Consider the following 12293-nt stretch of genomic DNA (forward strand, 5'->3'; position numbering starts at 1 on the left):
ATAAGAGGAAAGGAACTGTATTAAATTTTCTGCATTAGATCTAGGCTAAGGATGCAGGAATTTTGTGGATCGGTTGCTGCTTTCCTCCACCACAACACACACACACACACACTAAAAATAAACACAAAACCAGGCTTTGTTCATTTTACAAAAATAGCTCTTATGAGATTTAATGCCTGTCTCCATTTTACAGATGTTCCAGACAAAAATCAACCTCCGTATTTTATATATAAGAACAGAACTTGTGACAAGCTGGAACATCCTCTCTGAGCTTGTGTGAATGCAGAAAGTCACCTGGGTAAAACCTGCCTTTAGCTTGTTCAAAATATCTGTGGTAACGTCAAGTGTTCCCAATAATGATCCAGAAAAACAAAAAAATAAGGACATAAACCCCAGACTTCACAACAGAAACAGTGATTCCTTACAGGACAGATAAGGAATATCTGGTTAGGTAATTAAAAAATGCACCAATGTTTTCATGAACTATTAAGCAAAAATGGCTACTATAGAGTTATATAAGGGAGCACCTACAGGTTGAATCTCTTCTGCTTAACTTAATTAGGAAGCTAAAAAAGACAGAAGAGAACCTTATCCTGGTGAGGTTATCTTCATTACCTGGAAGTTCTGCAACCACAGGCAAAACAAGGCATTTTCCCCTCTGGGAGGCAAGCAGGCTGCATTTTGAGACTTCTTATTTTCCAATATGCCCTCCCAGACAAGATTTCCAAAGCAAATGCTAAAACCGTCTCAAGTTAAGATATAAATAAATAAAGAGGAGTGACAGGACTCCCATGGGATATCCTGACTTATGCTACAGCAGAAAATAGTCTCTTAAATCTGAGCACAAAGTGGTTTGAAATAATTTACATGTGATCCATACCCTGTGACGTGCCTCTTATTTTTGGTTCTTGTTCTCTCAGGAATTTAGGAGGTTTATGTGGGATTTCAGTGAGATTAACCATATGCACTCCCAGGAGCTCTGGATGTTGTCACAGGCCTGCCAAGGAACCTAAAGGTGAGGCCTGCTGCCACACCATGGTGTTTTAATGAGGACAGGATGGGATTTTAATTAATTTAGCTGATTCTTTGAGCATTGCTGTGTTTTAGTCTTGAGTGTGCACGTCTAGATTGAGAGCTGAGTTCCAGGAGAGACAGCAGCACTGTGGATTAGCACTTATTAGTCCAGTCTCACAGCAAGTAGAAAAGACTCAAGTCACTCTTCAAGTTGGTTTGAGGACCAGGAGAATAGTGATGAAGCCTCACTATCCACCTACAAGCACATGCTGCAGGCTCAGCAGAGGTAACCAGGGTTCCCTGCCCTTCTCTGAAGGCAGCAGGGGAGGTTGGGCACCCTTTAGTTCCGGGACTCCGAGGACGTCGGGCTGCGAACCGTTGACATCAGGTGGGATTTGTACGTCTTGCTCAGGCCGGTCATCCAGAACTTGAGAAGTTTGACATTGTCCTCCTCTGCAGCTCCCAGAATGCTCAGCAGTTTTTGGGTATCCTCCTTGGGTCTGCTGTCCACTTTAGTGAATTTAAAGAGGACTTTCACTTTACTGCAGGAACAAGAGATTCCTGTCATTATCAAATGGACTCACACGCCATCCAACAGGGAACAAGGAGGAACTGGAGCTTCTCTTGGCACCTACTGCAACTAAATGTTCATAAAAGCTTCATCCAGTGTTTTACTGAAACTATTCTCATGCTTGATGGAGGTGATTAGTTGGGGAGATTACTCATTTTCAGTAATAATGGGCATACTTCTAGTTTGGTTTTTTCATTCTAGCAGAAAGTAGAACAATTAATTGTGACAACTGGGAGACACATCCAGTGCCCATCTGCCTTCAGGTAAATTCACAAAGTCATGATGTTCCATGAGTTATTTCACATGACTGACTGGTCTTCCTTTACAGCTACCTGCACCTCTGAAATGCAGGGCCTGAAGGCAGAACCCAGGCATGTATCTGGGTGTTACCTGTGCTGGGATATGGCCACACTGACAGGCAGAGAGGGATTTGCGTATTTAATCCTCCTAACCAAGGTGAGGCAGACAGCTGTTGTCATGCAGGTAACCTACAGATGTGTGAACTGAAGCATAAAGGTTAAGAACTGCTGAGAGCCAAAAAGAGAGTAGAAAATTCTTAACTCCTAACTTAATTTGTTCCTGTAAACCCAACTATTGCTGAAGTGCAGCAGAAGTCACCTGACTAAAGTGTGTCCTGCACTCGGCTGTTGCTGTTCCAGGAGCAGCACCAAAGCTGCTCCTCTGAAAGCAAGGTGGCTGTACTTACTTCATCCACTCCTCCTTCAGGCAAACAAGGCACTGATCCACAACATCCACAGAGAGGTTCTGGTTGGTCAGGGCAGCTTCGATCTTGTTCAAGATTGTTGGGCCAACTGCAGGAGAAAATAAAGGGGGAAAGGGTGAGAAAGAGGATACAAGCTGAAGGTTACTGCTTACACCTTTACTACCAATAATTGTTAAATGTATCCCCCAGTGGGCTGCTAGGATTTCATTTCCATGGAAGAGGAGCTAAAGATCATCCCATTAGAAAAACATCTGATCCAAGAAGCAACATGGAATTTAGTGAAGGACCCTGGAACATCCAAACAGGTTCAGGAGCTTTTGTTTTCTCTTCAGACCCACATTTAAACTCCATCAGATCATTAAAAACACAAGGTTATGAAAAAACTTTCATGCTTCTTTGTACAATATACAAACATACATATAAAAATATAAACCCTCAACTTATACTTGATTTAATGTTCCTCTTGTTAAGGGCAGTTCTATGATACTTAGTGAAAAAATGAACCAGCAACCAACCCCAGGCATTCCTGGACCACTTTTTGGAAGTCCTTAGGAGACTTTTTTTCCCAGCAATCTATGGCCCAGTAAGTTTGATGCTGTGGTGGAGAAAAGACCTTGCAGTGACTATTTTTATCCAGAAGTTTCTGGACATGCTAGTGACTGAATGGAAAATGAACTGGTGTATTTATTCATGTGGGACCAACAACAGGAAGAGCACTAGGGAGAGAGCAAGTCTCTGCTTTGCATCTCTGTCTTCAGGGACAGAGAGGAAGGATGAGCCATCTGCCACGTCTTTTGAGACATTCAGTGAGGCCAATTCATCTAAACTAAGACTTCCCAGAAAAGACAAGACTGATAAACCTGACTCATATCACCTCTAGGTGCAAGAGTTCAATTGCTGGAAGGAAGTAGGTAAAATTAAATTAAAAAGTCTGGGTATTTCTTCATCAGTCATATTTCGCTACCAAATTGAACATGGAAAATTAGTGATGTCATGGTCCTTACAAGTTAGTCTTACTCAAAATAAACACACAAGTAGTCCAGGATTGCAAGTGTTCACTGTGGGTTACATAATTTCCCTACAACTTTTCTTATACCTATGGTACAGAATCCATTTCTCATTTATGAAAATTAACAGGCAAAATACTGATCTGATAGAGCAAATCTTTTATAATTGAACAATCTGTGGTGAACCTCATCTCAAACAGCTAAACCCCAGCTCAATATTGACCTGGCTTCTACTCAAACTCCTTAACGGTCAGTACATGAAAACCAGTTAAAGATCAAGATGCTCTTTTAACCTCAGTGACAGAAGTTCTTTCTGCTTCCAAATCACCCACCTCTGTCTGCAGCAACGGGGCTCCCACTGGTGACAACAAACTCGTACTTGTTGAGGGACTGCTCATCATCAAACAGGGTTGGGTAGAGGCTGGAGCGGGTGGCAGCACGGACTTCCACGAGGACTGCAAACTCTGAAGCAAAAAGAACCCAAAAGAGCATGAGCTGTGCTAGCCCAGATTCCACAACACAGCTACAGACCCTGCTATTATCAGTGCCTAGAGAAGGTGTCCCACCTTTCAGTCACTGACCAGGCAAAGACACGGGGAAAACAAAATGAAGTGTTCAGGGCTTCATTTCATGCAGCCAATACTTATTTTTTAAAAAATAAAAATCCAGTGTCTTTTAACACGAGAGGGAGGGGAGAGGGCTCTGCAGCAGGCTCTTACCAGATGCCAGGATGTGGGGTGGGATCTGGACGTGTGGGCTCAGGCCCAGGAAGTTGCAGCGATAGGCCTCCTCGTACTGGTCACTGTAGGGGATGATCCGCACGCAGCCGACGGGCAGCATGGTCTGCAGGGCAAGGAAACCAGGCCAGAGAAACTCTGCAATTAAATCTCCCCCTGACTTCCAGGCCTAACCATCTCAGCTTAGGCAGATGCTCCTGATTTGGGGGATCAAAGTAACCCACTCAGCTTAAGAGCCCCTCTTGCTGAGGACAAGCAAGAGATCCAAAGGTTGAGGAGGTTTTGTTTTGTGCATGTTTTTGGGGTTCTTTTGATTGCTGTTTTCTCAAAACCACATAATTTAGAACACACTCTTCACAAGATTACATGTCAGGGGCAGATCATTATAAAGGCTGGAGTAGCAGATAAATATATGTAAAAATATGCAGCCAAGAAACAAAGGAAAAGGTTTCTACCCGCAGGACATCAAAGGCAGACTGGACAAGATCCATATCCTGAGCTTTCCAGATGACCTGGTTCCCCATCAGAACATGCCAAGCCAGCATTCGGAATGCTGATGCCCCAAGAACCTGGAAAAAAAAAAACCCAAACCCTTCTTCATTGGTTATGAAAGTGAGTGAAATGTCTCATTTGCCCTGTTAAAAACATCAGCTACAGGTAGGAAAATGGCTAGACCTGAACAGCAGGAATGGACCTGGAAATTTAGCCCATGAACCTTCACCCTCAGCCAGGTCACTGGGAACACAGGAGAAAAGCAAGATCCATACAGAATAATTTATTCTATTTGTAAATTATTTTTCCCTCTGAAACACTTTTTTTTAAAGCAAGTATTGCTTGTCTCTGAAGATGCTGCACGACCTCTGTACTAAATTACTGTCACTGCTCTTGGGAAGAAGAGAAGTGCAGAATTTGAGAGAAATCATCTGACCCCACCCCACATGACTGAGGATCACCAGAGGCCCACGTGAGGAAGGGAGTGTGCCCAGAGATGCAGTTCACATCATGTTCCTGGCTGGGCACAGCACCAGGGAATGTGCAGATTGCAGGAAATAAATGTATCTTTAAAAAAAAAAACCAAAAACCAACATTATCAGGAGAAAAGAGCTTGTGAACTTTGCAGCCTTTCTCACCTGTCTCATGTGCCTGAGAGAGCGAAAGACAGACAACCTTCTGTGAGCTACGTTCCAGCTGTTGCAGTCTGGCATCAGAGATGTTTCAGGGGAGCTTTTGGACAGCTCCTGCCCTTCCACAACATCTGGCTGGGAAGAAGGTTTCTCTTCTTCCTCAGAACCATCCCAGCCTTCTGACTCTTCTTTCAGATCTAGCAAAAAAAAATTAGGCAGATTGGTCATAAAATTTGCCACTCTCTAGGAATGGAAACTGGAAAGTGCTCACATGCTGCAGCCATGTGATTTTGGGTGTATGTGGGAAGAGAAAGCTCAGAACACAGAACACAGTAACTGAAAGTACTGACAGCACAGACACACCTAAGTGTTAATTCAGATAAAAAATAACTACTGAAGGGTCAAGAAGGAATTTTCATGTTCTACAGAACAGAAAGTCACATTTTTTGATCAGCTATGTTCTCTATTCTTGTTTTAAAGGTTATGTACAAAGCTTTGTAGACTCTAGCCTACATGGTCAATAAAATAATTCAACACAGGAAAAAAACCCAAAAAAACAAACTATGATCCTTTACTTTTAAAAAGTTTGCAGAAAAAGAAGCAAGAAGTCCATATGTTGTGACTGCAAATCCTTCTGGCTGTAGAGATTCACTGGGAGGGCCTGCCCAGCCATAGAGAACAATAATCCTGATGATGCAACACTGCTACTCAAGTGACAAACATCACATGCAGAGAGCCTTTGAAGTGCCTGGATTTCACATTCCTGTCAGAGCCATCTCCAGACTGGAGAGTGCATCAGCTGCTGCAGAGACTACCAGGAAGGTAAAGCTGATAAGCAATGCCTGTGCTTAAGATGCTGATCAAAGGACTCAGTGTTTCATCATCTAAAGAATTCTCTAGGGTCTTTGCAGCTCTGGAAACCTCTGTCTCACCTGCAAGTTTTTCCATCTGCACCAGGGTGTCTTCTGTGGGTGCTCCCTCCAGAAGCTTCTCTGTAAGCCGGCTACCACAAGCCTTCAGAAGCCTGAAGACATTTAAAGGAGGAGAAGCAAAGTCATGCAGCTTGCCAGGTGTAAAAATCCAGAAAGAAACTTGATGTCATGATGTCAAACAAAACATCTAACCACTAGCCACTATGTGCTATCTCCCAGCACACCCCTGTGCTTTCCTCAGTGTGGGACTATCAGCCCACCTTACAATCCCTGCCACGCAAAGATCCCAGAATTCTGCAATTTCTTTGTGCAGAACGCTCATCCCCCATCCAAATCACATGCCAGTGTTGCAACCCTCCCTGTGGCATCTTTCCAGAGTTTAATGAGCCAGTCAGGCACTAGAGCAATTGGATTCTCTCAGAGCCCAATGGGTGTATGTCCCACACTGCTGATCCCAGCACAGGGGCACTCCTGTCACATGTGAATTCGAGGTGCAACACATTGGGGTAGAAGCATCTTTTATTACTTTCTTCCACACTGGAAAACCTTTCCATCTGCATAACCATGGCTTCTATTAGCTGCCAAGTTCGTTTTACCTCACAGCAAAAAGACATTTTTTTGTCCTAAAGACATCAGTGTTGGCTCCTTCCAATTCAGAAGCTACTTAGCAAAGTCTAAGCATTACCTCAAAAATAAAAAAGATACTCAAACACTCAAATCACATTCCCAGCCTTTGAGGATATGGCAGTAGGCTCCTGAGGAAGGAGCTGTACCACAGCAGAGGCATTACCAAGCAAAGGAGGTGTGCAGGCAGGCCCAGAGGTTCTCGTCGTTGGTCAGGGACGTCAGGGAGCGCGCGGCGTTGCCGTTGCGCTGGTGCAGGAAGGGGGTGAAGGCCGTGTTCATGCGCTGGGCACGCTGGGGACACCCAAACTGCTCTGCTTCAAACACCTGCACACACAGCAAGGGCAGTGTCAGACTGAAAGAGATTCAGTGTTTGCATAGAGCTCAGGCAAAAAACACAACAAAAATACCAAGTGAGAAGGGTGCAGCACACACGATCATCCAATTGCGGGAAAACAGAGAGAAGGGACATCTTATTCTGAGATGGACTAAAATTATCACTAAGTAACTCTTGTGCTCCAAAATCATTGTCCTTCCCAGATTTACTTATTTACATTTGTAACAACGCTGTTGTCTACAAGGCCTGTGAAAAGCACTGAGTGTTTCAAATGACAAAAACACCCTGTTCCTTCCCTCCTACATCCTCAGACACAGAATCCTGGAATGGTTTTAGTTGAAAAGATCGACTTGTTCCAACCCCTCTGCCACAAGCACCAGCTCCATGAGACCAGGATGCTCCACGTCCTGTCCAATCTGGCTGTGAACACTTGCAGGGATGGGAATACACACCATCCTCCTGGGCCTTGTGTCAATCTTAATGATCACCCTGGCATGAGCTGGGACAGCTTTTTTACTCAGCTGTCAATCAGGGATCACAACTGAGACACTGACATTGAGTCACAGGGACTCTGTGCACTGACCTACCTTCAGTGCTTTGCCCTGGAGCTCATCAATGATGCCTCTGATTTTTCCCAACAAGAAAGGCCAGGAGTTGATGAGGTAAATCCGGTCCATCATGATGGTGATGATGCTGTACCAGCGCTGGAAACCTCGGGCCAGGCTGTCCTTGATAAAGAAGGTGTGGCTGAACACAAAACCATGCTGTTCATCTCCAAAAAAAATAGGGCCTTCACGTCCTGGGCAGACCTGAAGGGAAGGGACACACACCAAAGTCATTAAACACATCACAGAGTAACCAACTAAACAGCTTTCTGCACTTTAACACCCACTTGGGGAATAAATGAAGCCTTTTTATGCTACTATCCCAAAAGTGTGGTCAAACTGCCCTCCAAAAGTACCCTAAAAACAATCCAAATCCTTCAATTTAACTGTGTTTTAAGAATTCAGCTCCATTCAACTACAATACTGAGAGTCCAGAAGGAATTTTGCTGCTCCTGCACAAATTCTCATTAATCTGTAAGGTTTTTCCTTCATGTCTGTTAGAGGATGAATATTAATGGTTTACAAAGGGCATTCAAGACCACATTCAGAGGTTTTTACAAAAAACAGGGTATCTTACAATAACAAATAATAAGCACAAGGAACAAAAGTAAGAAGGGGATATTTTCAGCCTCATAGGATGAGAGGAAGGAACCCTTGAGGTCACCAAAGATCAAGCTTAAAAAATACCACCAATCCTGGAATAAACAGACTTCTGTGCCTGTCTTTCCACCTGGTTCCCTCCATGTTTCATCCTGCACAGAGCAGCCAGGATCAGCAGCGGAATATCTTGGACTGGAAGTGGAACAGGGGCCATAGATAGCATTTCCCTGTGCCGCAGGGCAGGTACCTCGCAGCTGAGGCTGCGCACGCAGGCCTGGCGCACGATGCTGAACAGCTGGGGGTGGTTTGGGTGCTGGTGGCTGACGTACTTGATGGAGGTTTCTTTGTCGTGGCTGACGTACCCCGGGTGTCCTCCTGCAAGAGAGCGGCAGCCCTGAAGGCAGAAAAGCAAATCCAACCATAAATGAGTGTGCAGTTATCTCAGCTTTCCATAGAGCTCTGACTGCTCCCTCCAGAACACCATAAAATGTTACTTACACAGCACTACAGACACAAAGGAACACAAAGACTCAGAAGACAAGGAAGGTGAGTCAGGGTCAGGATCTGAACTCAGCTCCTCACACAAAACTCTGATACACTTCCTCTGCCCTTATGCTCATTTTCCACTATTTAATTTCACTGTGAACTTGGTGTTGGCTCTACAGCTGGTAAAGTTCAGTTACAGCAGCTGTGAAACCAACTGGCCAAACAAAACTGGCCATAACTGAAGGGAAAGTAAATAATAAACATGTCAGAGGAAGTAGTGATAGAAGACAAGTATGAGAATCATAGAATGGTTTGGGTTGGAAGGGACCTTAAAGCTCATCTCATTCCACCCTCTGCCATGGGCAGGGGCACTTTCCACTATCCCAGGCTCCCAGCCCCATCCAGCCTGGCCTTGGACACTTCCAGGGATCCAGGGGCAGCCACAGCTTCTCTGGGCAACCTGTTCCAGGGCCTCCCCAACCTGACAGGGAACAATTTCTTTAGTATATCTAATCTGAATTTCCCCTCTTTCAGTTTCAACACGCTACTTCTTGTCCTATCACTGCAGTTCCTGATGAAAAGTCCCTCTCTGGATTCCCTACAGGCCCCTTCAGACACTGGAAGGTTGCTGTGAGGTCTCCACACAAACTTCTGTTCTCCAGGCTGAAGAATGCTGAACGACTGAGAATATATATTTTTCCTACTGTTTTAATTGTTTTGGGGGTTTTTTTTGTTTCCTAACCAATACAGCTCCTAAAATTACTATTAATAAATAACCTGACCTAATTTAAGTAAATGCTCTTCGAGGATAAGGAAAGGATCTCTCAAGATCTCTCAAAGAACAAGACAATCAAAGATCACAGAGCTTAAAGAGACCTCAAGGTCCTGTCAAGGTGTATGTATTCAACAACAGCTCCTTCATCATCTTGGATCCTCATGGATCATTAGGATCACAGCTTATGAGGACTTGGAGATCTTCTGGCACTGACACATACAAAACAAGTGCTGCTCATGTTTTTATTTGTCTCTAAACAATTCAATTTTCAACAGAGAACACCAGAGCCCTTTAGCCAAGCCAAGGACACCAGTGCCCACACAGAGATTTTCACACTTGCCTCACACATGTCTGACTTCTTTGGCCCTGGGCTGCTGGAGTCGGCGCTGGCCCCTTCAGCCGGGCTGTGCGAGCGGATCCTGCTGCTCATCTGGATCCCGCCCTCCTCCTCCTCCGCCGGCTCGTTCTGCCCGGGGATGTCCCCGCTGCCCGCGCCCTGCGGGAGCGGCGAGTGCAGCACCTCGGTGCAGAACAGGGTGCGAGGGCCGTGCAGCTCACAGAAATGGCACAGGGCAACGATGGCGTTCATAGTGAGGGCTCAGCACAGCCGCCAGCCTCCTGCAGCCAGGGACAGAGCACAGGTCAGCACGGGCACCACGGCATCTCTCAGGCCTCACTGCTGCCAGGCCATCGAGTCCAACCTGTGACTGACCCCCACCTTGTCACCCAGACCAGTGCACTGAGTGCCATGTCCAGTCCTTCTTTAAACACCTCCAGGGATGGTGACTGATGCAGGACCAACCTTCTGTTTAGAATGGGCCCAAGCAACCCAACCTGCCACGCCCAGATCCTGGATGCTGAACCAGGACACCCACAGGGGTAAATGGGGCTGGAGCAATCCTCATGCCCAGATACCTCCAGGCTTACAGGGAATCCCAGAATGGTTTGGGTTGGAAAGGACATTGAGAATCATCCACTACAGCTTCCTGTCACAGTCAGCGACACGTTCCACCAGACCAGGTTCCTCCAAGCCCCGTTCAACCTGGCCTTGGACACTTCCAGGGATGCAGGGGCAGCCACAGCTTCTCTGAGCAACCTGTGCCAGGGCCTCACCACCCTCACAGGGCAAATTTCTTCCCCATACCCCACCTAACCCTGCTGTCAGCTTGAAGCCGTCCCCCTTTCTTCTGTCACTCTAGACCTCTGTAAAAAGTATTGTCCTATCTTTCCTGTAAGTTCCATTTAGATACTGAAAGGCCACAATCAGGTCACTCTGAAGCCTTCTCCTTCCTAAGCTGAACAATCCAAATTATGCCGGCCTTTCCTCAAAGCTAAGGTGCTCCTCCCCCCTGATCAGCTTGGTGGCCTCCTCTGGATCAGGGCTGAGGTCGCACAGACCAGACCCCCACGCCCGGAGCCTCAGGCCGGAACGGGCCGGCCCTCCTGAGCGCCCACGGACCCGAACGCCTCAGGCCCTGCCGGACCCGGGCCAGCCTGTCCGGCCGGGCCCAGTGTCCGGTTCCCCGTGCCCGGCCAGCCCCACCCCTGCCCCGGTTCCCCGGCCCTCAGCGCCCGCTCACCGCGGCTCCCCCGGCCCGTCCCGTGTCCGCGGGCGCCTGACACCGACTGACCCACCGCCCGTACCATCCCCACCGCCAGCTGGGGGGGGACAGGAACATACAGCCCCCCGCCCGCCAGCCCGTCGCAACCGCGGAGAAGCGAAAAGATGGAGAACAAGGCAGGAGAGAGAGAGAGATGAGAAGCCCGTTCGTACCGCGGGATTGGGCTGGCCGCCCCGCCGCTCTCCCGGGGAGCCGGCGTCCCCCGGCTGCCGCAGTGGCTCGGCCCAGGGCCGCCCTGTCCACAGGGGCCGGGCGGAGCCATTACCTGAAGGAAGGGGGTGCATGAGAAGGCCTGGAAGTCGCCTCCTCCCCTCCCGGGCTACGCCTGCCCAGCTCTTACAGCACAGAGCGGGAGCAGTGGTGTCCGATCAGCGGGGACACGAGAAGGGACATGCGGCAGCCTGCGACCTGCGGGTGTCACAGCGGGAGCGGGCCGCGCTCCCCCCACAGGCTGGTACGGGCCGCGCGGTGTGTCATGTGACCCGCGGGCTCTGGGAGGGGACCCGGGGTGGCCGCGGGAGGAGCCCCCGCAGGGATCAGCGCCAGCACCGGGACCGGGACCGGGATCGGGGGCAGCGTCCGGACCGGCACTGGGATGGGGCTGGAGTCTGCTGCCTTACTGAGCTTCGCCATTCAGCTGCTGCAGGGCCCCTTCCCGTGACTTGCCCTCGCCTCAGGGTGGTGCCGTGTTCTCCGCAGGCTCGGCGCGACTCCTGCATTAGAGATTCAGCATTCGCTGTCTTACTTCCTTAAAGTGCTTAGAATGTAAGATTATGGGGAATACAGGTTTCAAAGTATTGTCGTTTCCTGATTTATAAAGCAGCTCTGTGGAGGTGTTTGCGCAGGTACAGTCCGGGAATGGCAGGGGAGCAAACGCCCAAGTTAAACCTGTTCAGGTTCTTCATTTCCATTTAACTACTCCTGTTTCTCTTCAGGGTATCAAGTTTAAGTATTAAAGGATTCTTTCCTTCTAGGAATCTGTGACAGAAAGCTAAACCAAATTCCATGTGAACTATTAGGCTTCAAAATAATAACCAGATTCCTCCCTGCCCCTTACAGAGTTTTTAATACCTGAATCTGAACAGAAGTAGCAAGTTTTCAAGATAACAGCATAGATTATTCAACCGAGTAAAAC

At 47.5% G+C, this 12293-nt stretch overlaps 1 protein-coding gene across 3 annotated transcripts; it reads right to left on the minus strand.

The window, feature by feature from the left end:
* Nucleotide 1: 1 nt before the first annotated feature.
* Nucleotides 2-11590, minus strand: FLCN (folliculin). 3 transcript variants are annotated; one of them, XM_056503853.1, is made up of 12 exons: nucleotides 11311-11590; nucleotides 9877-10154; nucleotides 8523-8669; nucleotides 7658-7879; nucleotides 6900-7060; nucleotides 6110-6201; nucleotides 5184-5374; nucleotides 4509-4622; nucleotides 4036-4159; nucleotides 3649-3780; nucleotides 2292-2397; nucleotides 2-1556 (listed from the first exon to the last, which is right to left on the minus strand). In XM_056503853.1, exons 2-12 carry the CDS (start codon nucleotides 10123-10125, stop codon nucleotides 1355-1357), a joined length of 1740 nt encoding a protein of 579 aa, XP_056359828.1. In that variant the 5' UTR covers nucleotides 10126-10154; nucleotides 11311-11590; the 3' UTR covers nucleotides 2-1354. The 3 variants fall into 3 exon arrangements, with proteins under 3 accessions (XP_056359828.1, XP_056359830.1, XP_056359829.1); XM_056503855.1 differs by having other exon boundaries at nucleotides 11424-11513; XM_056503854.1 differs by lacking the exon at nucleotides 11311-11590 and adding an exon at nucleotides 11117-11183.
* Nucleotides 11591-12293: the final 703 nt, after the last annotated feature.

This window comes from Oenanthe melanoleuca, chromosome 14, assembly GCF_029582105.1.
Source record: "Oenanthe melanoleuca isolate GR-GAL-2019-014 chromosome 14, OMel1.0, whole genome shotgun sequence".
NCBI classification, from domain to species: Eukaryota; Metazoa; Chordata; class Aves; order Passeriformes; family Muscicapidae; genus Oenanthe; species Oenanthe melanoleuca.

Coding starts and splice junctions, on each gene's coding strand:
- FLCN (XM_056503853.1), bottom strand. CDS start 10,125: ATGAACGCCATCGTTGCCCTGTGCCATTTCTGTGAGCTGCACGGCCCT. Junction 7,880..8,522: donor TGCGCAGCCTCAGCTGCGAG/GTACCTGCCCTG, acceptor CCTTCCCTTCAG/GTCTGCCCAGGACGTGAAGG. Junction 3,781..4,035: donor ACCCCACATCCTGGCATCTG/GTAAGAGCCTGC, acceptor TTTTTGCTTCAG/AGTTTGCAGTCCTCGTGGAA.